This window comes from Halichoerus grypus, chromosome 1 (assembly GCF_964656455.1).
Source record: "Halichoerus grypus chromosome 1, mHalGry1.hap1.1, whole genome shotgun sequence".
Lineage (NCBI taxonomy): Eukaryota > Metazoa > Chordata > Mammalia > Carnivora > Phocidae > Halichoerus > Halichoerus grypus.
In genome coordinates this window covers 126586266-126611128 of record NC_135712.1, presented here as the reverse complement: position 1 = coordinate 126611128, position 24863 = coordinate 126586266, and the positions used below count along the sequence as shown (strand labels likewise).

Here is a 24863-nt window from a genome sequence, read left to right as displayed (position 1 = left end):
TTCCATCTTTTCGGAAAGTTCTTTTGCACAGCACTGATCTAGACAACAAAGTTACATGAGAAAGATGTTAGAAGGTCTTTAGTTGTGTGGAGGAAATTAGTTTAGAATTGAAAAGAATATCTTATTAGCTGAGATCTTTTAAGACTTTGAATGTGACATTAGTTGACATTGGAAACATTTCAGGCATTTAATTCTTCTACTTTTGCTCCCAGAGTAAAATAAATAAATTCTGTAGTTTCATTTCAGGATTATAAAAATTGGCATGTTTGACTCTCCAGATGATTCTGAAAGTTAGAATTTGTGATTTTTGATTTCATTGTGCAGTCTTCAACAAGATCTTATTTGTCCCTGTTAATTGATAAAGCCTCTGAAGTTCTGAGACTTTTTAGCTGTTTAGGTTAATCCTCATGTACTTCACCAATCTCTCAACCCTCACCTGGCTTTAGAAAGCAGCAAATGAATGTTTTTATGTTAGAAGAAGGTAGTTTCATTCTTTTGATCATTTCCCACTCCATTTTAGACATGTGAAAAAAATATTTGTAATATGGCAGTACTTTTTTAATGACTATATGGTAAAGATTAATAAAATCTGTCATTTTTTTTCCCAAATGGAGATAACTTCATCGTTTTTATTATGTAATACACTAATTAGAAAAAAATGGAAATAGAAAAATTAAATTGTGAAAGATCTCTCTTGATCTCAGTGGAAATCCTTCTAGTATGTTACCCTCAAGTCTGATAATGGCTATTTGTTTAAGGCATGTATGTCTTTTTAGTATTAGTAGTTTAAAGCAGAAAAACATGATTTCCGTAGATATCAAAAAGGCATTTGATTGTATTTAACATCCAGTTTTGGTAATTTAAAAATCTCTTAACTAAAATACAAATAGATACTTCACTAAATATGACCAATTATATTAATAGATTTTTCTAATATTGAACTCTGTTTTCCTAAAATGAACTTTCTTTGGTCATGGTGTACTACTATTTTCATAAGCTACTTGATTCTTTTTTTTTTTTTTTTTTAAGATTTTATTTATGTGACAGAGAGAGTACAGTCAGGGGGAGCGGCAGGCAGAGGGAGAAGCAGACATCCCACTGAGTAAGGAACCTGATGTGGGGCTTGATTCCAGGACCCTGGGATCATGACCTGAGCTGAAGGCAGAGCTTAACCGACTGAGCCACCCAGGCGCCCCGAGCTACTTGATTCTTATTGCTAATATTTATTTAAAAAAAATAGATTGTGTATCTTTTTTAAAAAAATTTTTTATTGTTATGTTAATCCCCATACTTTACATCATTAGTTTTAGATATAGTGTTCCATGATTCATTGTTTGTGCGTAACACCCAGTGCTCCATGCAGAACGTGCCCTCTTTAATACCCATCACCAGGCTAATGCATCCCCCCACCCCCCTCCCCTCTAGAACCCTCAGTTTGTTTTTCAGAGTCCATCGTCTCTCATGGTTCGTCGATTGTGTATCTTTTTTTCTTTTTGTGTTGTCTTACCAGATTTGGGTTATCACTAAAAGAATTGAGGAACTGTCCTTAGTCTGTTTCTTGGAACAACTTAAGAAGCTTGGGACTTACCTGTTCCTTTAAGGTTCATCTTCTTGTTTGAGCCGTGGTGCTTCTGTAGGTTGTAATTCTTTGCAGCTTTCTTAAATTCTTCTATATAGGGATTGATTTATTTGTAACTTCAAATTTATCTGCGTAGAGTTACATCATTATTTCTTCTGTATCTATGATTATAAATTCTTATATATCCTTAATTTTGTTTTTGTGTTTTCTTAGACTAGCTGATGTTTTATGTATTTTATTTTTAAAGAACTAATTCTTTATTTTTAAGTTTTCCTGATTCAGGTTCTATTTTTATCATTATGAATTCCTCTCCTAAAGGATTATTGATATCCAAGTGATTTTTCTCCTTAGATATGAAGTGAAGTGAGAAGTGAAACTTGCCTGTTGTGGTGTAGGCTTCCTACTTCTATAAAATTGCAACACTTAAATGTAATAGGTACTTACTTAAGTAGAAATTATTAAGATTCCAGAATATTGCTGTGACTGACCAGTTGCAGGCCATAGCTTTTACTTTCTTTGCATCATGGTTTTGTTGAAAACATATTTTTAAAGAATTAGTGTGTAGTGTCGTTTTTAATAAAATTTTCCCATTTAGAATCTTGGCATCCTCAGGCAGTATTTTAACTTCATGTATACTAACAACTCAAGCTTGCATAGGTCCTACTTCTCTACTTACGGATCGCTAGTTCACAGTAAAGTGAGTGGTGGTGGGTAGGTTTTAATAACACTTTAGAATATAAAACTAAACTATATTTAGTTAGCATTAATCAACTGATACATTTCTATTTGTTCAAATATTCCTTTTGTGTTAATATCATATATTTTATTATAAAATGTTTCTTTTATTTAAGACTAAATTTAAGTACTTGTCTTTCTTTGTAGGTATAAGCGTGTCTTTTCAGTTGGAACCCATGCGATTACTACATATAATCCCAATACCTTAGAAGTAACAAATCAGGTAATCATGTTAGAAGCTGTTAGGCATTTTTTGAACTCCATTTGAATTTTAAAAGCCAGGTAATGACCCATGATTTCCTTGGCCTGAAATCAGTATTTTAGGTAGAAAAGTCAACTTTGAAAGAGATCGATACGCTTATAGAATACTTCATGCCGAGTACCAAAAATAAGTAAATAAAAGAGGGTGGTGACAAATGTTTTTTTCTAGGCTCTAAGTATAATAACTTTTTGATATGTTGCTTTTGATTTAGCCATCTCTTTTATGTAAATTGGTGCATTAGTTCTTTATAATTTTAAAGACTATAGGAACTGCAATAAAGGCATACATAAATTAAGTCACAGTGCAGTGGTTGGAAAATACTTGTCATAGAAGTAGGAATACTGTTTATAAAGGCAAAACCAACTTGAATATGGATAAGTAAACAAAATTAAATATTTTCAAGCTTATTTTTAATTCTAAATTAGGCATGTTTTACAGATTCCTTTTTGTCTGTTTTAACAGATCTGTAGGTAATTATAAAATTTTATTCCTCGCTTCTTTTCACTTTTATGTATTTTAATTGCTTTGGATTAGTCATTAATCATTAAAATTGGAATACAGGTGGGATTTTTATTGTTGTCTCTGATAACTGAAAACCTTTAAAAGAATTTGTTACAGAATTACTATAAGATATAACATCTTCTAGGCCTCTGTATTATTTTGTAAGATTTTTCTCATTTAATCCGTGATTGTGAAATTAAAGTAGTAAAAATAGTATTTAATACAGCATCAGTTGGAAGAATTTTTCTTTTTGTTAGTGGCCTTATGGAGACATTTGCAGCATCAGTCCCGTTGGAAAAGGACAAGGAACAGAATTCAACCTCACATTTCGTAAAGGCAGTGGGAAAAAGTCAGAAACTTTAAAATTTTCTACAGAGCACAGAACAGAACTTCTTACAGAAGCATTGGTAAGAACAGTTACATGTTAATAAGCTAAATTTCTCTTTTTTTTTTTTTAAATGAAACAGTTACATTAAAGTACAGATGTTAATGTTCTGAGCTTTTTTTCCCACACTGCTTATTTTTTCTTATTGACTGTTAACTTGATTCTGTGAAACTTTCACTTTCTCTAACTGAAAAATCTATTTAATTAGCGTTTAGACTTTTTAAGCGCATATACAGAGCAGAGCAGTTGTATGTTTAATCTATCTTGTTTTTCAGTGAAGTTCCACACATTTTTTATTGAACAGTCTTAAACTATAACATCAATAATATTTAATATCAAGGTTATCAAGTTGAGATTTTACATGTTTTAGATAGAAAGGACTGAACCATGAGTCTTCCTTACCAGTCTGTTGTCATAAACTGTGATTGTTTTCTCTTTCAGAGATTTAGAACTGATTTCTCAGAAGGAAAAATCACAGGAAGGGCAAGTATTTGACCTTATTAATACCTGTTTTTATTCTAATGTTGCCCATTATTATAGAAATCATTTTGTGATCTGTGTGTTTCTTTTATGGCAAAGCTAAAGGGAAAAAAGGAATTATCATTTAATGTTTTGTGGCACTGTGTGAGAGATGAATGTAGTTTAATAGCAGACTCCAACATGAGGAATTAGATTTATGACTGTTAATGTTGATGGTTGGAGAAAAAGTTTTCGGGCAGAACTATGGAACATTAAAACCGATGCTATAACCATTCAGGTGCTCTTTATTCAATATTCTAAACAGCAACAGTAAGCATCACACTGTGGATAATACCTGTTGGAACATGCACTAGTTCTTTGGTGTAGGATTTTCCTATATCAGAAGTATTAAGGTTTTAAGAAGTTTGGGGTATATCAAAACTGTCTTATATTTTCTTGCACTGGATCTGGCTGCTAGTAAGGCTTTGCATGGTGCACTGGCAGCTTTGGGGAAGTCACGGGTGCTTATTAGAATCTTCATAACTTTCTCAGGCGTTCTCTAGTCATGTTACAATAGCATTTAAACTAAATCAGAGACTTCTGACGAGGGGAGATGGGAGTTTATGCTTTTTTCACTCCCTTGAAATACCAAATTTCTTTCCATGAGAAGGTATTGCTTTTATAACAGGGACAGGGGCAGAATAATGCCTAAACTGGTAGCACTCTTCAGAACTCTGGCTTCTGGTAAAAGGCAAGAGCTGAATTCTGAGAAGCTGGCAGCATCATTTCTCTGTTTTTTTAAGCCCGCATCCTTTCTATGGATGTTCTGCTGCTAGTTTTAGCATCCCAGAAACCTCACAGATCTCAGGTCAGGCAACTGACTGGCTGCTCAGGAGCCATTTAAAATAGATTAATGGCAGTTGGCAAGCTGCTTGTTTCTTGTTCTCATGAGCCACAGTCAGATTTCTATAAATTGTAATTTGGTATGCTTATTTTAATTACTTTATGTTAGCAGTTGAGTTTTCCGTATTCCTCATCTGTTTGGAAAACAACTGCTTCCAAAAACATACTTTTAGATTTTGTTTATAGGCTTCCCTTTATATCAGTTAACTTCAGCCACTTAATACTTTTCAAAACTGAGGTGGAAACAGTGTCTCTAAAAGATTGCTTGAAAGTCTGTCTAGTTTTAATCAGGAATAAATGGCACCTCTTCCTCCCCCAAATGCTCTGCTGGTGAATACTCTTGCATAAATTGAATTTGACCCTCAGGTTTTCAGTTGTCCCTAGATGTACTCTAAATCAGATCTCTAAGTCTCTTTCTTTTGGCTTCTACAATCCTGAGGGATAATGATGTGTTTCTGTCAGCACATCTCATTATGACAGTTGATTATCAGCTGGGGTGAATAGAGACTATCCTGCAGAGTGGGTTGGAGCATGCAAGCAAGCATAGTTTGGAAAAGCACCACCATTTTTGTGGCTTCCCTTCTTCTGGAGAGAAGTGGCACCTTTAGTTCAGAATCAAGGTTCTAAATATATTCTTGGGTGAATGTAGGCCCTTTGTCTTTCTCCAGAATTCCTTTTATGAAACTATAATGTGCATTATTATGCCATCGATCAGTAATGCTGAGGGGACTTGATGTCATATGATCCTGAGCCAAACTGAGGCTCATTGCTGGGTTTAGTGTTGGGGTGTCGTGGAGGCGTTTATTATTTAATGCCTTACTCACTTTTCTGAATACCTATGAGAGAATTTCTCTCATTTCAGTATTAGAAATAGTTGTACTCCTGAGCAACCAATTTACTTTTACCTGAAGAGTCCTGTAACTGACCATGTGTTCCTCTTCATATTGTTGGGTAGAAAACTTTGTGGACTTTTTGGGTGGGTATGGGGATATTCATTTCACATCTGACACTTGGTTACTTTTCTCTTGCCTCATTTTGTCTTTATTTTAAATTATTTTCTCTTGTATCATAACATTTTGGTTAGCAGCCTCACCTAAACCTTTTTTTTCTTTTTAAGAATAAAACAAACTGGGTAGTAAATGATGTTGACCATTCTAATCATTTCTGATACTAGGTACCTTAATTTACAAAGGAATGTTATTATTTAGTGGAATTTTACTTGCTAATGCAATCAAATTTATAACTCTCCATTGTTGTGATTAGAAAAGCCTAAGGTCCAACTGAGGCTTCAGCATTTTTGTGTGTGTAGAAAGAAAATCTATATTACATACTGAACCAGCTCAGATTGTTTAAACTGAACACTATAACTTCCCCAAAATGTGACTTACCTCTTTTCCATATGTAAGTTGAATTAAAAGAATCCATCAATAAAAGTTGAAATCTTTATTCCCAATAAAACTTTCAGAGTAACATTTCTTTTAGGACTTACTTTTCTTTCTTTCTTTTTTTATAGATTTGCATAAGACTGACTCAAAATTGTTTCACAAAATATTGTAACCCAAACCTTTGTTAATTTAAAAAACATATAGTATCTTCAGTTTGAGTGAACATTCTTACTTAAATACAAACCTCCAAATAGCTAAAATTAATGTTTTTAACAATTTGGATAGTAGCTCTAAATATTTACAACATTGTTTAGATTTCTGGTTGTTTTAGCAGTGACTGATATATTAACTGTAACTTTATTTCATGGTAAGCTTAAATATGAACCTAAAAGTAGTATTATTTCTCTCTCTAGAGATATAACTGCTATAAACATCACTGGAGTGATACAAGAAAACCTGTCATTTTAGAAGTAACTCCTGGAGGCTTTGACCAAATTAATCCTGCAACCAACAAAGTCCTCTGTTCCTATGACTATAGAAATATTGAAGGCTTTGTAGATCTCTCTGATTATCAAGGAGGGTTTTGTATACTTTATGGAGGATTTAGTAGATTGGTAAGTAGTATTTTTAAAAAGTCATTTAAAAAGAGGCATGACCATTTGAAGGAAAGCAGTGTTTTTACACTTAATTTTCAAATTCACATGAGTCTTCTGGAAGGAAGTCTGGTATTAGGAGTGTAGGCTTTGTTATCAAAGAGACCTGAGCTTGAATCCCAACTTAAAGCTTTTTAAAGTGGGGAGAGTGAGGCGCCTGGGTGGCTTAGCTGTTAAGCGTCTGCCTTTGGCTCAGGTCATGATCTGGGAGACTGGGGGGCTCCCTGCTCAGTGGGGAGTCTGCTTCTCCCTCTGACCCTCACACCTTTTGTGCTCGCACGCACTCTCTCTCACTCTCTCAAATAAATTTAAAACAAAAAGTGGGGAGAGTAATATGTACGTCATAGGTTTTTGTTTCTGTTTTTTTCTTTTTTTTTTTTTTGAGGATCCTGTGAGATAACTTATGTAAATGTTTAGCATAATATGTGGCTTAGTATTCAGTAAATGGTAGTTACAGTTGTTATTTTCATTAGTATTAATGTCTTAACTGAAAGATTCTAAGCTTTCTTTGAAAAAATAATTTACGATCTTTTATTTTTATAGTCTTCCCTCCTTTCCCCAGCTGTTTGTAATTTGAAATCTGAGTATTCATTGAAACTTCATTACATGTTCTTGTCTTGAAATTCTGAATTATATGTGAATTGTGTGGTGCAGTAGAAGCCACTTAAGATGCTCAGACCCTATTTGTTAATTGGTAATTGAAGCTGAGCTATATAGATGATGACCATCTTTTTTTATAAGAAACATTTGCCTTCCTTAATTAAACCTCGCATCTCAAAGATGAGAGTAGAGTTTCCACAAGGAAAGGCTCAGTTTAACTTACTCTCAAGATTCTTTCCCCTTGAGAATTTTAATTTCTGTAGCTATCTTAGTGGCCTGGGAACAACTACTCCCAAGATTTAGTGTTGTGTAGATAAATTATCCTTCTCTGGGTAGCAGAGCCAGGGCAAGCCTGGAACTTTTAGATACACAAGAGGCTAGAGGGTAGCAGAAGAGAAGTAAAAGGAATGATAACGGGATAGGGGTGCTAAACTATTTGATTTACAAAATATGTTATCTCCTCAGAGTTACAGGCTTTTTTCCGTCTTTCACTCTTTGCCCAGGTGATGGGTACCAACCTAGTCTCCCTCATCTAGAAACACACATCTAGACATTTTATTACCTCTGAGTCTAGACCCAAAAGAGGAAGGCCCAAAGAGAAAATTAGTTCCCTCTCCCACCCTAGAGCAGCCTGAAGCCTATTGTTGAAGTGCTGTCCAAAGGCTTATCTCTTCCATGGACAGTGAAATTTGTAATGATTAACTCCTTGGTGGGGTGCCTGGGTGCTCAGTCGGTTAAGCATCTGACTCTTGATTTCAGTTCAGGTCATGATTTCAGGGTCGTGAGATGGAGCCCTGAGTCTGTGCTGGGTGTGGAGCCTGCTTGAGATTTTCTCTCTCTCCCTCTGCCCCTCCTCCCCAGTCCCATGCACTGTTTCTCTAAAAAAAAAAAAAAAAAAATCCTTGGTGGAAAATGTACCTAATTACAGGAATACGTATAGCCTTACAAACCTTAATGGGACAACTATACCACAGTAATTCAGCCAAGCCTTACAGTGCATAAGGTAAACATTAAGGATGAGAATTGTTTGATACTCCTCAATTGGCAATGGTTTTTTATTGCTTAATGGCATCAAACAGTTTTAGTTTTAATCATTTACTTTCTAAGCATACTCTGCCTTTTAAAAGGCATTAGCTAAAATGAGTTCACTACAAATATGATACCATGACAGATTCATTCAGCAAACCTTTATCTGGTACCTTCTGCATACATAGTGACTATCCTAAGCAGCTGGGAATAAAATCAGGTTTTAGGATTTTATGTATTTATTTAAGTAATCTCTACACCCAGTGTGGGGCTTGAACTTACAACCCTGAGATCAAGAGTCACCCCCTCCACTGACTGAGCCAGCCAGGTGCCCCTAAAATCAGGTTTTATTTTTATTTATTTATTTTTTTAAAGATTTTATTTATTTGACAGAGAGAGACACAGTGAGAGAGGGAACACAAGCAAGAGGAGTAGCAGAGGGAGAAGCAGGCCTCCCGCGGAGCAGGGAGCCCGATGTGGGGCTTGATCCCAGGACCCTGGGATCATGACCTGAGCCAAAGGCAGACGCTTAATGACTGAGCCACCTAGGCGCCCCTAAAATCAGGTTTTAAAACATGATCTCAACCAGTGTTTCTCAGCAGGGGAGCTATTAGAATATGGACAGGACAATTCTTTATTGCGTGGCACTCTCCTGCCTTGTTCTTTGCAGCACATTTAGTGTTTCTGGCCCAGGTGTCAAGTGCAAGTAGCAATACCTTATCTTTACCTTTGTAAATAACACTCCTGGAGGTTGATTTGTAATGTCCATTGGCCAATGGCTTGTAAACATTTAAGCATTCTTCAAGGTAATCTTGCAAGAAAACCCACTATTATTAAAAACATTAAATCAGAGCTACTTTTGTTGAAGATGGTAATCCTGCCCACATAGTACCTACTACCCCCACTGGACTTGGCTGGGGTCCCTGGGACCCCTTCTGGAAGCTCCAGCATGCTGTTTTCTACATGGTGACAGGAATCAGGCTCTGAGAAGTTATGAGATAATTTCTATTCAATGAGTTATTTGCAAGGCTCTATATCCCAGACTTTGTGATTTTAACTTAGTGTAATAGTGGTTCAAACAACACACTGCAGGGCACCTGGGTGGCTCAATGGGTTAAGTGTCTGCCTTCGGCTCAGGTCATGATCCCGGGGTCCTGGGATTGAGCCCTGCCTCAGGCTCCCTGCTCAGTGGAGAGCCTGCTTCTCCCTCTTCCTCTGCCTGCCACTCCTGCTTGTGCTCTCTCTTTCTCTCTCTCAGATAGATAGATAGATAGATAGATAAAATCTTAAAAAAAAACCACAACACACTGCTTATTTACCTTTGATATGATCAACTACCATTGTTTTTCTTTAGAATTGCTACTTCAGTCTCTTTCCTGTGAGTTGATTCAAAATGGTCACATTTTAGTTGTTTCAACCCTGACTTTAAATTTCAAAATTTGTGCAGCATTTATTTGCATCAGAGCAAAGAGAAGAAATAATCAAAAGTGCAATAGATCATGCTGGCAACTACATAGGTATTTCATTGCGCATCAGAAAAGAACCTTTAGAATTTGAGCAATATTTGAATCTTCGCTTTGGAAAATACAGCACTGATGAATCCATCACATCTTTAGCAGAGTTTATAGTCCAAAAAATATCACCTCGACATTCGGTAAGATCCTGTGTTAAAAATAAAAATTTGTTCATCTGATTTTGACATTTTTCTTCCATGACTTTTTAATGTGTCTCAATTTTGTTTGAAGGAACCCGTAAAACGAGTTCTAGCACTTACAGAAACATGTTTAGTAGAACGTGATCCCGCAACCTATAATATTGCAACTTTGAAGCCTTTAGGAGAAGTAAGTGTGACATTATTAGCCTAAATGAGATTTCTTCCTATTGATAAATTAGAATAATTTTCTATTTTAACATTTTTAATGCTTAAAGAATGGAAAATAAGGAGAATCTACTTAATTCTTCCCATTATTGTATTTGTTGTACTTAGAACAATGAATATTACAAAATTTATTTTCAAAGTATACAATGAATGGAACTTTTTATTCAACAGTTATATGAAAATTTGAATGAAACTTTTAAGCAGCTCTTAAATTCTGATATTGTAAACAGTTTTTAAATATCGACTTTTTTAAGCTAAAATGATGATATGTAGTACTTCTAAGGAAATGCCATAAAACTAAACCTCTTTTGTTGAACTTGGTTTTTGTTTTCATTAGGTATTTGCATTGGTTTGTGACTCAGAAAATCCTCAACTTTTTACCATTGAATTTATAAAAGGGCAAATACGGAAATATTCTTCAACAGAAAGGTATTTTGAGATCCTAGTATATGCAAGTCAAAGTCCTCCATCAGTGAGGAAAAACAAAGATTTATCATCTAGAACTTTGAAATCATATAACTTAGGAAGAGGCAACATTATTTTGTTGCATATTGAAAATGACCATTCAGTTTTCAAATTTCTAAAGAGAATAAAAATGATTTGATTTTAAATGGAATGATGAAAAAATGTATTTCTGTAACTTATGCTTTTAAGGTTTTTGAAATAGCATCTTTCACTTTCATTGTTAAATTGTTTGGATAACAGCAGCAAGTTACTTTAAATATACTTGAAGTTAGATTTTTTTAAGTTAGCATCAGTAGGCTAGTTAATAATTTTCCAGTGGAATGTGCCTGATTTTTTTTATATTACTGTGAGTTGGCTGTTGCTGTGAAAACCTGTGAGATGCTATAGCTCATAAACTCCTTCTGTAAGGTAAACCACTTAGAGTGCTGTTCTACTGTGAATGACTATATCTCCCTTCACATACTAAGCCATTGTCATGGGTTTGGCAGTTTTTACATTCCAGGAAGTTCTTTTATGCTGTTGTAAATAGATTGAGACTGAATCTGTTTTTAAAAGATAGTTGAAACAGTTCTGGTACATTTTGCCACTGTCTACAATACAGCCTTATTGAAGTATTGTCACTTCCTGGAGTATGACCAGTAACTGTTTCTTACCTTGGAAAGCTTTTGATCTAAGTTCAACAAAAATGGCATTTTAAGCAAAAGGTCGTATTTTTTTCCTGTCTTGAATTCAAGGAAGAGAACTTCTGGAAAAAAAAAAAAAATAGTGCACATGTTCTAATCAGAGGAGGGTATCTCAACATTTACAGTTTGTCATGTGCTTTATGTACATTACATTGTTTAATCCTGATCCCTAGGAAGAAGATGCCATTTTTCCCAATAAAGTCTATCTGCAGAAAGTAAAGCAATTTCTTTGTGACTTTGGATTAGGAAAAGATTTCTTAGATATAATACCAAAAACAGAATTCATAAAAGTCTGATTAATTAGACTTTGTCAAATCGAAAACTTTGACCCCATTAAGAAAAGGAAAAGACAAGCCACAGACAGGAAGAAAATATTTGGAAAACATATAGCTAATAAAAGACTTGTTTCTAGAATATATAAAGAACCCTTTTAACTCAATACTAAAAAACAAATAATAACAAATGGGCAAAAATATTCAAATAGACACCTACCTCATCAGAGAAGATATTTGAATGGTAAATAAACACATGAAAAGATCATGATTCATTAGGGAAAAGTAAAACCATTACATGTACACTAAAATGGATAACATCAAAAAGACTGGCAATGCCAATTGTTGGCAAGCATGTGGATTCTCATACATTGCTGGTGAGGATGTAAAATCATAAAGTGTTTTAAAAAATAGTTTGGCAATTTCTTAAACATATAGTTATCATATGACCCTATGTCAGTTTTACTCCTAGGTATCTACCCCCACAGAAATAAAAACATATGCCCACATAAATCTTGTATGTGTATGTTTATAATAACGTTACTCATAATAGCCAAAACTAGAAACAACTGATGCATACATCACCCGGTGAACGAATAGGCAAAAGTGTTGATTATCTGTACAGTGAAATACTCCTCAGCAATAAACAGGACTGAGCCTTAAAAATACACTATATATAAAATAAGCAAGCCACATAAGGCTATACATTATATGATTCTGTTTATATGAATTTTTTAATAGACTGTTTTTTGGAGCAGTTTTGGGTTCATAGCAATATCGAGCAGAAGGTACAGCGATTTCTCCTATATCTGTACACTCTACTGCCCTGCCTCCTAACTGCCTCTCCCATGACCAACATCCCCTACCAGAGTGATACATTTGTTACAATTGATGGACCTGTAAGTTTGAACAAATGTATAATGGCATTTGTCTACCATTATAGTATCATACAGACTATTTTCATTGCCCTAAAAATCTCCAGGGATCCTCTCCAGCAGTAATAATACCGCTCCACTGATTTCGTCTCGCCTTCCTCCCTAAACCTTGACAGTCACTCATCTTTTTACTGTCTCCAAAGTTGCTTTAGTATCATAGTTGGAATTGTACAGTACGTAGCCTTTTCAGATTGGCTTCTTTCATTTCCTGGCCGGATAGCTCATTTCTTTTTAACACTTAGTCATATTCCATTATCTAGACACAACCGTGGTTTATTTATCCGTTTGACCTCTTGGTTGCTTCCAAGTTTGGGCAGTTATGAATGAAGCTGCGGTAAACATCTGTGTGCAGATTTTGTGTGGACGTAAGTTTTCGTCCTTTGTGTAAATACTAAGTCGTGTGATCACTGGATCATATGGTAAGAGGATGTTGAGTTTTGTCAGAAACTGCCAACTGTCTTCCAAAAGTGGCTGTGCCATTTTGTATTCCAAGCAGCAGTGAATGAGGGTTCCTGTTGCTCCATATCCTCCCCAGCATTTGGTATAATTAGTGTTCAATTTTGGTCATTCTAAGGTGTGTGGTGGCTTCTTGTTGTTTCAGTTTGCATTTCCCTGATGACATGTGTTGAGTATCTTTGCATATGTGTATTTGCTGTCTGTGTATCTTCTTTGGTGAGGTGTCTGTCTGTCAAGGACTTCGGGTCACTTTTTAATTGAGTTGTTTTTCTTATTGTTGACCTTTAAGAGTTATGTGTATATTTTGGATAACAGTCCGTTATCAGATACGGCTTTTGTAAATATTTTCTCCCAGACTGTGGCTTGCCTTTTCATTCTCTTGATGAAGTTATTTGAAAAAAGCAAAACTGTAGAGATAGAAAGAAAGTAAGTGGTTGCCTGGGATTGGGGAGTTTTTTGCAGATGGGCACAAGGGAATTTTTTGGGGTGATGGAAGTATACCAAAACTGGATGATTGCACAACTGTGTAAATTTACTAAGAATTCTTTTTTTTTCTAATTTTTAAATTAACATATAATGTATTATTTGTTTCAGGGCACAGGTCTGTGATTCATCAGTCTTACACAATTCACAGCGCTCATCATAGTACATACCCTCCCCAGTGTCCATCACCCAACCACCCCGTCCCTCCCATCACCCTCAACTCCAGCAACCCTCAGTTTGTTTCCTGAGATTAAGAGTCTCTTATGGTTTGTCTCCCTCTCTGGTTTCATCTTGTTTCATTTTTCCCTCCCTTTCCCTATGATCCTCTGTCTTGTTTCTCAAATTCCTCATATCAGTGAGATCATATGATACTTATGTTTCTCTGATTGACTTATTTTGCTTAGCATAATACCCTCTAGTTCCATCCACGTCGTATACATTTACTAAGAATTCTTAAACTGTAATTTTAATTGGGTGAATTTTTGATTTGTAAATTATACCTCAGTACAACTGTTTAAAAAAATCTTAAAAAACCAAAAATGTTACATTTATAGTGCTTGAGTAACTTGTACAAGGTATGTGACAGCAAAGTACAGAGCTAGTATTAGAACTCCAGGCTTTCTCTTAAAGCCTGTTCCCTTAATTATCAATCCTAAAACCTATTTATTTTTTACCTTGCTTAGAGATTCCTTATTAGCAAGTTTGCTGGATGGAGTAAGAGCCTCTGGTAACAGAGATGTTTGTGTAAAAATGACACCAACTCATAAAGGTCAGCGATGGGGGTTACTCAGCATGCCTGTTGATGAGGAAGTAGAGAGCCTTCATCTCAGATTTTTAGCCACACCTCCAAGTAAGTACTGATTTAAGTATGATTGCGTTTCCATCCATCTTAATAATTTAAAAATTAGGAATGCAAACCTCTAAATCTTTTTGAACCTTTTCATCTTACAGATGGCAACTTTGCAGATGCTGTATTCAGGTTCAACGCTAATATTTCATATAGTGGAGTTCTGCATGCAGTAACACAGGATGTAAGATACATTGTATTACAATTTGTTCATTGTCATTAACTTCTGGAATGGAAACTTTTTGAAACATTCTTCTTTTACCTAGGGTCTCTTCTCAGAAAACAAAGAAAAACTGATCAATAATGCCATAACAGCATTATTGTCCCAAGAGGGAGATGTTGTTGCTTCAAATGCAGAACTTGAGAGTCAGTTCCAGGCTGTGAGGAGGCTTGTGGCTTCCAAAGCTGGTTTTCTGGCCTTCACTCAGCTTCCAAAGTAAGTTGTCTTTGAACTTCTTTTAGAGAATACAAACAACTCAAAATAGCAGATATCAACAGTTTATCTCTTTATATCTGTCTAAAACCTTTCATATGATGATATGGTAGTTTTTATTCATAAATAAATGAAGGTGAGTAGAACTGAAGGGTGTGAATATTGGTCCTATACATACCTGCAGTATACTGACTCTTGTTTATTTGTTTTTAAGATCTTATTTATTTATTTGAGAGAGAGTGAGCAAGCAAGCATGAGGGAGGGGGGAGGGGCAGAGGGAGAGGGAGAAGCAGACTCCCTCCCGAGCAGGGAGCCTGACATGGGATTTTATCCCAGGATTCTGGGATCATGACCAGAGCTGAAGGCAGATTCTTAACTGACTGGGCCACTCAGGCACCCCATACTGACTCTTTTTTTAATGACTTTGAGTAGGAAATTAAATCCCTTTAGGTGTTTTTTTTTTTTTTTTAAAGAAAAAGCAGGGGCGCCTGGGTGGCTCAGTCGGTTAAGGGTCTGCCTTTGGCTCAGGTCATGATGGGATCGAGCCCCCGCATAGCGCTCCCTGCTCAGTAGAGAGCCTGCATCTCTCTCCCTGCTTGTGCTCTCTCTCTCTCTCTGTCAAATAAATAAATAAAATCTTTAAAAAAAAAAAAAAGATTTATTTATTTGAGAGGGGCAGAGGGAAAGAGAGTCTTAAGTCTCCATGCTCAGTGCAGAACCCAACGTAGGGCCCCATCTCACAACCCTGAGATCACGATCTGAGCCGGAACCAAGACTTGGAAGCTTAACTGATTGCACCACCCAGGTGCCCCAAGATCCCTTCTAGTTTTAGTTAATTTTTAAAAAAATCTTCCCCCTCAAAGAAAAAAACTGTTATGGGAACCGATAAGTCTAGAGGTGTAATTTAAAATATGTACTTGCTGAATGCAATAGAAACTCAAGAGGACTTATTATGTTACATTTTAATAATAAAATAGTGCTCTGATATTGCTATTATATGCTTTTTGTTGTTGTTCCACAGGTTTCGGGAGCGTCTAGGAGTGAAGGTAGTAAAAGCACTCAAGAGGAGCAACAATGGAGTAATCCATGCAGCTGTTGATATGCTCTGTGCCCTCATGTGTGTAAGTAGTGGTTTTTTAAAAGGAGACTGGTTTGTCTTAAGTTGATTGATGTTTTAAATTTTCACAAACCCAGATTTTCATTGTACCAATTAAATTCAGTATTTCTATATTTCCTAAATTGCTCTCTTGGCAATTTATTTATTCAAATAAACGTTTGTTCAGCACATCCTATAAACCAGGCACTGTGCTATCTACTGGAAATACAAAGTTCATTCCCTCCTTGAAATTGCCGACAGTCTAGTAAGGTAGGCATATGTGTACAATCTAAAGTAGTAGGGGCCACGGGATCCCTAAAAAGCAGCACTTAGTTTTTTGGGTTTGTGGCGAGGGGAAGATAAAAGATTCGAGGCCAGTCTTTTAGATATTACAAATGATCTGAATCTTAAAGCACAGGCAGGTATTTTCCCACTGTGAGAAGGCTTTCCTGGGAAAGGGGGATAGCATATACAAAGGTATGTTGAGGAAGAAGCAAATAATTGAAATGGCTGGGTCATTAAGCATGTATGGAGGTGTGTGGGATTAGGAGTTACAGCTAGAAATACATGCAGAGACAGTCATCAGAAGCCTTTTGTATCAGACAAGCTGGATTTGTATCCTTTAGTAAGGAACAACTGAAAGGTTTTTCATCAGGGGAGCACTAATATTAGCTTTGAACTTCCAAAAACTCACAAATGTTTTGTGGAGACTATATTAGAGGTAAAGTTAGAGGCAGGTAGACCAAATATGTAAGAAACAAGATGCTGAGGTAAAGAAGGCACATTTGAAAGCTGAGGGTAAAGATCTAACTTGGTGACAGCTTGTATGGGAGGAGAAGCAATGAATTTTTCAGTATGACTTTGAACTTCCGGATTTACTTCAATGTTGTATATAGCATATGGGACTAAAGTGTTTTAGGCAAACTTAGAGGTATAGAATACACCTAAGTAATCACTTGTATAAAACCTTGCATTTATACTCAAAAGTGGATTTTACTATCTTTACTACTAATAATTCCATTAAAAGAATTCTGGGATAGGGGTGCCTGAGTGGCACAGTTGGTTGAGCGTCTGACTCTTGGTTTCTGCTCCGGTTGTGATCTCAGGGTCGTGAGATTGAGCCCCGTGTCTGGTTCCACACTGAGCATGGAGTCTGATTGAGACTCCCTCTCCCTCTGCCCCTCCCCAACACATGCTCCCCAACATTATTTGAGAGAGAGAGAGAGAGAGAGAGCGAGCACAGTCGGGGGAGGGGCAGAGGGAGAGGAAGAAGTAGACTCCTTGGTGAGGAAAGAGCCGGAAAAAGAATTAGTGGGATAACTAGAACATAAAATAAAATGCCATAGTGTGAAACAAACACATTGAGTTCTCATTACATATTAGGTTTTGGCTATATATTTTACATGAATTATCTCATTTATGCTTCATAACAGTCCTATGAGCTAAGTACTATTAATCTCACTTGGATGGCTGAGGAAAGTGAAACTCAAGAGTTAAAGCAACTTAACCTTGCCTGAGGTTGGCTATGGTCAGTAGCAAAGTTAGGGTTGGATCTTTACTCCTAACCCTCACGCTGGAATCTTTTTCCCATTCTCATTTATTCCATCAGTCAGAAGAGACAAAGAAGTATTTGCTGTGCATTTTAGTACCTGCTTTTAAATGCTGTTTAAAAAAATAAATAAATGCTAAGTTTTATTTCAAATTTAAATTATAAAATTGGGGGAGAGGAAATGGGTGTCATTTGCTTTTTAAGGAGGAGACCTGTGACTTTTGAGAGAGTACCTTGTACAGTACTCTACAGATACTTACTGGGCACAGTATCTATGAAGCCTCATCAGACCCTGGGGGAAATCACCACTTTGCCTGCTTGTCTTATCACGAGTTTCCTTTCTGCCTTTAACTTTAAAGGCTGTGTTTTTTAATTCTTCCAGTATTTAATGAATACTCTTTATAAATGACTTTCGTGTGATGCCAGCATGTGGGCCTGCTCATGAATTATCACTGTTTTTAATCAATAGCCCATGCATGATGACTATGACTTAAGACAAGAACAGCTGAACAAAGCTTCTCTTCTCTCTTCAAAGAAGTTTCTGGAAAACTTACTGGAAAAATTTAATTCCCATGTGGTGAGTTATAATTAAATTTGTCTTAATGAGAGATACCGTACATTATTGAAAGGTATTCTAGAAGTGCAGTTTGGCGGGGTTTTCTTTTTTTTTAATTGCAGCTCCCAACTTTGGTCAGTATTGGTCATACACAGTTTGGTCAGCTTGGTCACTCACTAATAGTAAAATGTTCTGTTTTAGGACTATATCCACTCATCTGGGAAGAATAAGTTGCAAAGACTTTAGATTTTTTTCTTTTTCTTCAATGTCATTATGAAATAAGCTGCTCTAAAAAAAAAAAAAATTAAGCCAAATCTTTGCTCCTTAGTCACTGGTAACAGTTTTGGAGATGGGTAATCTATAGATCTGAAAGGAACAAATTGTCAGAGTTGTTTAAATGTTGCCAAAGATTGCTTTTTATGCAAATACTACACATATTAACTTTAGTTATATGTGTTTGAGGAGTCTTGGTTATTTTCTTGAAATTTGACCAAATTTTAATTATTTTCCTTTTGAGATATGGTAAGCAATGGATTTACCACATTAGTAAAACAAGTACTCCTTAGAGTAATCAAACTTTAAGCTTCATGTTAAGGAATTAAATGTTTACTTTTAACATATAGGGTAACAGAAGCACATTACTGTTGTGTTTTACTTGAATTTCTCGGTACTAAGGCAATATGTTACTTTGTTTCAGGATCATGGGACTGGTGCCCTAGTTATTAGTTCACTCTTGGACTTCCTTACTTTTGCCCTCTGTGCTCCATATAGTGAGACAACAGAAGGACAGCAGTTTGATATGCTCTTAGAGATGGTAGCATCCAATGGAAGAACCCTCTTTAAGCTCTTTCAGGTGAGAGCTTGTATCTTTCTTATCAGATAACCACTTTTTGGGTCAATTTGGTTTTAAAATAAGGGATGTGTGCTTCTGTAGTGATGCTGATAAATACAGCCTAGTACATTGTCATATTAAGGATATTTAATTCCACAGATTTCTTGGTATTTCATGTAGAGCTCTGTTGATGGCTTTTGACCACTGTTTTGACCCTGTTGCCCATCTTTTCTCAGAAGTAGTGAAAAACTCATTTTTTTCTGTAATAGGCCCATAGTACCCTTTTCTTTTTTTTATTATGTTTTTAAAAATTTTTTTATTGTTATGTTAATCACCATACATTACATCATTAGTTTTAGATGTAGTGTTCCATGATTCATTGTTTGTGCATAACACCCAGTGCTCCATGCAGAACGTGCCCTCTTTAATACCCATCACCAGGCTAACCCATCCCCCCACCCCCCTCCCCTCTAGAACCCTCAGTTTGTTTTTCAGAGTCCATCGTCCCTCATGGTTCGTCTCCCCCTCCAATTCCCCCCCTTCATTCTTCCCCTCCTGCTATCTTCTTCTTCTTTTTTTTTTTTCTTAACATATATTGCATTATTTGTTTCAGAGGTCCATGGTACCCTTTTCTTTATAAATTCCCAAATAATAGGGCTGTTCATAAAGTTGAAAACATAGTTATTTCATATAATACTATAGTATTTATTATGTACATGTGATCTGTTTCTATATGATACTTCTGTTTTTGTTATTTTATATCAGTTGTTTTGTAAATGTCAATTTGTATTCTTTTACATCATTACTGCTTGATATTTATCATTCAGATAACTATAATTATTCAAATAAGTGCCAGCTGTTTCCTGCTACTGTTTTAATTACCCTTAAAGCTATCTTGTAAGAGTACCCAAAATTTTTAGCCAAACTGTGTTCTGACTTTGAGATGTATCCTTTACTAATTTTATGGCTTATAAAATTGTATATCCTCCTTAAAAGCAATAGCTAGTATGTTGCAATAAAATTCTTTTATTCTGTGATACTTTTCTCCCTGTTTTAAAGCATCCTTCCATGGCAATTATAAAGGGAGCTGGATTGGTTATGAAGGCAATAATAGAGGTGAGAAAAATTTTGAAATTTTAAGCCTACTTGAATGTTGATTGGCTATTTTAATTGATGCTGACAAAATTACCTTTCAGCCTTTTATGGGAAACATGCAATTTTTCTGGGTAAGAAAAGTAATTTTGAGTCATTATTCAGAAATTAGTTTTAAACTACAGAAACAATCCTCAATATTAAACTAAGAGTTTAAAGTTCTTAGGTAAGTGGGTTTAGGGCAAGTAGATCTTTCGGTTCCTACATTATTTGTATTTTGTTTGTTTTAAAAGAATTAAAAGTTAGCATTCTTCCTCTCTTGCTCTTTTTGGGGGTGGGGGATGATGGTATTGATGGTATTGAAATCATTAGGTACTGAGGTTACATAGAAATCTGTTAATGAAGTTAGTTCATAGCAAAGTGGTATTAAGAATGATAGCAAAAATTAGTTCCTTGTGCTAAAGTGCATTTGTAATTAAGCTCTAGAGATCAGGACATGATATTGTTGGTCAGACATGGGATATTGTTTCTCTAAGATAGTTGCTTTAGCTCTCTGATTTTTAGAAAATAAAATCATGGCTATAAATATCAACTTGCATACGGGATGTTCACAATGACATCAGTCCAAATGGCTTTGAATTCTTTTTGTTGTTTGTAGTGATTTGGATAAAATGTAAGAGTGCCCCTTTTATCAAAAAACGCAGTGGTATAAATATAATATGTAAATATGTATTGTAAATATAACATGTGGCTAAATGAAATGCACAGAATTAGTATACTCTTAAGTAGATGTTTAAAAATTATATACAGGCATTACACCTCAAAGTTCTTTTTGCATTTTTAGTGTGTATTTACAGCTAAAGGCTAATTTTCTTCCTGTAGCTAATGGGTTTTAGCTTCTAAAGTAATGTATCTCTCACAGAGCTGGGAGCCAAGGACAGTTAGGACCATGAGACCAAACAAAAGTGTATTTTCCTGACCTTGATTCACCAGTATATTGCCATTCATGGAGGGCCAGGAATAACCAAAATGTGGACTTTGGGCTTCAATATAAGCCACACATGTCAGACTCATAGCTAGTGACTAGAGCTGATGTCTGTTAAGGAACACCTTCTTTATTTACACTGAAATCCTGGCAAGTATCTTAAATTATTTTTTCTGATTGTGAAAGCAGTACATGGTCTTTGAAGAAACATTGGTGTTTACAGAAAAAATTCAAGGAACAAATAAAATGAATCATTTATATTTTTATCATCCAGAGATAACTACAATTAGCATTTTGGTAAATTTTCTCTCAGACTGTGTAGAGTTCCAAATTATATGTGTACATATACAAACTATATGTGTACCTACTGTGTATATATTTGTATTGATACTACTGTCAGAATGATACATATACATATTCACACTATGTGAATATTTGTATACATACTACATATCAGTTGTACTATATACTTGTACCTTTTTTTTCACTAACATTATGAACATTTTTGCTTTCCCTTAGGCTGTCTTAAATATCCCATTGCTTACATAATTTATAATTCTGTGTTTACCTTTGATTAGTAGTCCTATCTGTCTTAACTCTGTTGCCAAAGTGAGTCCATATAAGCACATAAAATCAGGATAGAAAGAACTATCCCAATTTATCACATCATTCTTTTAAAAAAGTAAAGAACTGTGTTCACCATGAAAATGAATATATTGTTAATAATAAAAGCAAGGAGGGTTTACAGATGCCTTCGGTAGGAATTGCTGATGTCCCTGAGTCGCCTTTCCCTTTCATTGGCTGATATATACTCCGAGAATGAATCTAATTTTAATATTAAATTAAACAAAGCATAATTCATAAGATAAATGTATCTGTAAACATTTAAAACCTCATTCCACAGGCAAATATTTTTAAAATTACTTGTATCACCTGTGTTATTTTTGGGTAGTTAAGTTGCATTTCAAATTTTTATTACATTGTATACTACATAATTATTTTACCTAAAGATGTAAAATTAGTTCTATAAAATTAGGATAGTGTGTTCTGGAGTGCTGCTTTAGGGATCATCTTACCCTTTTTCCAAAGGAAGGTGACAAAGAAATTGCTACAAAAATGCAGGAGCTTGCCCTAAGTGAAGGTGCCTTACCTCGACACTTGCATACTGCGATGTTTACAATAAGCTCAGATCAAAGGATGCTTACAAATAGGTAGGTTAAATTTAATTTGCTATAAATTAACTTGCTGCTTATAAAATGGATTCAGATATTACATAAAACAGACTAAGTGTTTGGATTATGCAAATGTTTCATTTTCTTTTGATTCACCTAGTTCTCCTTTTCCTTTTCCTATAGAAGGAATGTGTCCTGATGATCATTGCCCCTGCCCCTGGATAGCTTGGAGGGTGGGAGGGCGGACGACAAATCTGTTTGCCTTTTTCCCCTCACTTTCCTATTATGGCTCCTACACCCATAGCCATGGGACTGGAACATGGGAAAGAGTGTCTAGAAGCTTATGGAACTAGCACGATATGCCCAGGCTTTTTCTCCTTGTGTTTCCTTCTGGCCATCATATCAATTTTTAAATATCTTTTGTCAATTAGGTACTCTAAGAATAAAGAAAACCATATCTAACTGGTTTAGGTATCCTAAATCTCTTACAGTTAAACAATTTCGCCTTTGGTAAATTGTCTTTTTTTATAATAATCAAATATAAGGAAGCACATAAATCTATTCATTTATTCCAGGCCTTGTGAATTCCATCCCTTTTAATTTTTCTTTGTGATTCTTGATGTGTGTGACCCTTCAGATATCCTTAGCATACTATGACTCAGGACTCATTAGTTTAAAAAAAAAAAAGAATATCATAAATATTTTTAATCATGTTCTTTTGACTTCTTAAATGATAGCAGTAATTTCTGACTTAGGTTTACTTTACTTTGTTATGATACCATGAATTTCCTTTTTTTGTCACCTACATCCAGTTACTGGATGTTGTAGTATGCTGCCTTGCCAGTAGTTTTCTCCTGTTTGTACTGTTATAAGAGACTGTCTGCATCCCTCAACTTATAAATGTTAGCCACAAAAGTAGTCTTTTATGTTGCCTAAGAGGACAAAAAGATCTAAAAGAAAGATTAATTCCTTGGTATACTGCTTTATAAGTGATACTAGATACCATCTTTCACTAAAATAGAGACTATTTGATGTCTTATTCCGTTAAATTCCCATGTTAGATGTTTGCTTGTTGTGTTCCTTTTTATTAGTTACATTCCTTACTGTGATCAGTTACAGTATTGAAAAGCTGTCAATGTATAATATAAATTACCACTTTCCATTTGCATTGCTTTATCTTTTACAAATTGCCATTATAAAAAGTTATCCCGTTTATCCCTATTTAAAGCCTTTTTAGGAATCCCTGATAAATGATACCTACCTGATTCATGTGAAGGAAATTATAAGTGTAATTAATTACTTCAGTAGTAGTTAATTTCCAACTAGACATAGAAATGAACCGTTTCAGTAGTGTTCATTCTTTTCGTGATAGAACATAGTACAATTTGGGTTTTTAAACTTTTTTCTTCTGGGAATGTAACCTGTATAAATACCTATGTCTGTAGTTTTGGTTATTTCTCTCACAGGTTTCATACCCATTCTTGTAGCAAATGGCAATTTGAATCCCTCCTGAAGCACAGAAGGGTCAACAGTGAATAAAATATATTCTCTGCTCATGAGGAGCATATCATGAGGGTTAAGATTAATAAATGACTAAGTCATAGATTCAACATGGATCTTAGATTCTTCACTCTGAACCAAAATATGCTTTTACCTCTAAAGTGGCATGAGTAGAATAATTTGCTTTAAGTGCTTTAAGTCTTTATCCAGACTCCAAAACTGAAAATATTTTCTATCTCTAACCTTGCCAAATAGGTTATATTAGAACATAGTTACTGACTTTTGCTCATGTTCAGAATTCCAAAGAATGCCAGAATGCTATATGATCGCTGTATCAGGACTTGTTACGCAAACTAATCATATCATCAAGTCTAATTGTTTTGTTTTCCCTCTTTAAATGAGGTAAAAACCTACTTCTTCGTGTTCAAGTCCATTGAAAAATAGTGTTTATCAAGGAAACATTTTGATTTGGAGAAAATTCTAAAATGTTAGCAATATTTTGAATTACTATCTCATACACCTCTCCACATTATAACTTTAAATATTTAACATCAGAATGATTTCTTTGCTGTAGCCTTATTTCTTATATGATATTTTGTTCTTAAAAATTCCTTTCTGTTCTAGCTGAGATAAAGCAGCAAACCTTTCTCAACGTCTGCTTTTTTCAGACAGCTAAGTAGACATTTAGTGGGACTCTGGACAGCTGATAATGCAACTGCGACAAACTTGTTGAAACGCATTTTGGTAAGTCAGTTGAATGACCGGGAAGATTTATGTCTTCTTGCCCAATAAAATTTCATTGAGTAAGTTTATACTGTTAAAGGATTTTTTTTTAGTTTATTTGCTTGTTTTTTATTTAAAAGATGCTTATCATAGGAGTTGTCACATAATAAATGCTAACCTCAGTAGCTTAAATCATAGTATTAATTTATTTGGGTTTTGAAAGCTAAATTTTCTTTTGAGTGGTTGTTTTGAAAATGGATTTTATGTTTTGTGTTTGTTTGCTTTTAGCCACCAGGCTTGCTGGCATACTTGGACAGTTCAGATCCAGTTCCTGAGAAGGATGCTGATCGGATGCATGTTAGAGATAATGTGAAAATAGCAATGGTAAATAATGATTGTCCTAAGTGTCTTTTCAGG

The 24863-nt window shown here is 35.2% G+C and overlaps 1 protein-coding gene across 3 annotated transcripts in view; it reads left to right on the top strand.

The window, feature by feature from the left end:
- The window catches only part of DNAJC13 (DnaJ heat shock protein family (Hsp40) member C13), a 118557-nt gene that overhangs the window by 27652 nt on the left and 66042 nt on the right, over positions 1–24863 (top strand). For all 3 annotated transcript variants that reach the window (XR_013447598.1, XM_078071748.1, XM_078071745.1), the window contains exons 3-19: positions 2462–2537; positions 3335–3484; positions 3904–3945; positions 6623–6823; positions 9936–10142; positions 10234–10329; positions 10705–10796; positions 14345–14511; positions 14613–14692; positions 14775–14944; positions 15963–16062; positions 18056–18163; positions 18840–18995; positions 20034–20090; positions 22141–22262; positions 24392–24467; positions 24735–24830. Coding sequence is in view for 2 of the 3 variants with exons in the window: in XM_078071748.1 (XP_077927874.1) it covers positions 2462–2537; positions 3335–3484; positions 3904–3945; positions 6623–6823; positions 9936–10142; positions 10234–10329; positions 10705–10796; positions 14345–14511; positions 14613–14692; positions 14775–14944; positions 15963–16062; positions 18056–18163; positions 18840–18995; positions 20034–20090; positions 22141–22262; positions 24392–24467; positions 24735–24830 (1996 nt within the window). In the remaining variant the exon portion in view is untranslated. The remainder of the gene's footprint in view (positions 1–2461; positions 2538–3334; positions 3485–3903; positions 3946–6622; positions 6824–9935; positions 10143–10233; positions 10330–10704; positions 10797–14344; positions 14512–14612; positions 14693–14774; positions 14945–15962; positions 16063–18055; positions 18164–18839; positions 18996–20033; positions 20091–22140; positions 22263–24391; positions 24468–24734; positions 24831–24863) is intronic.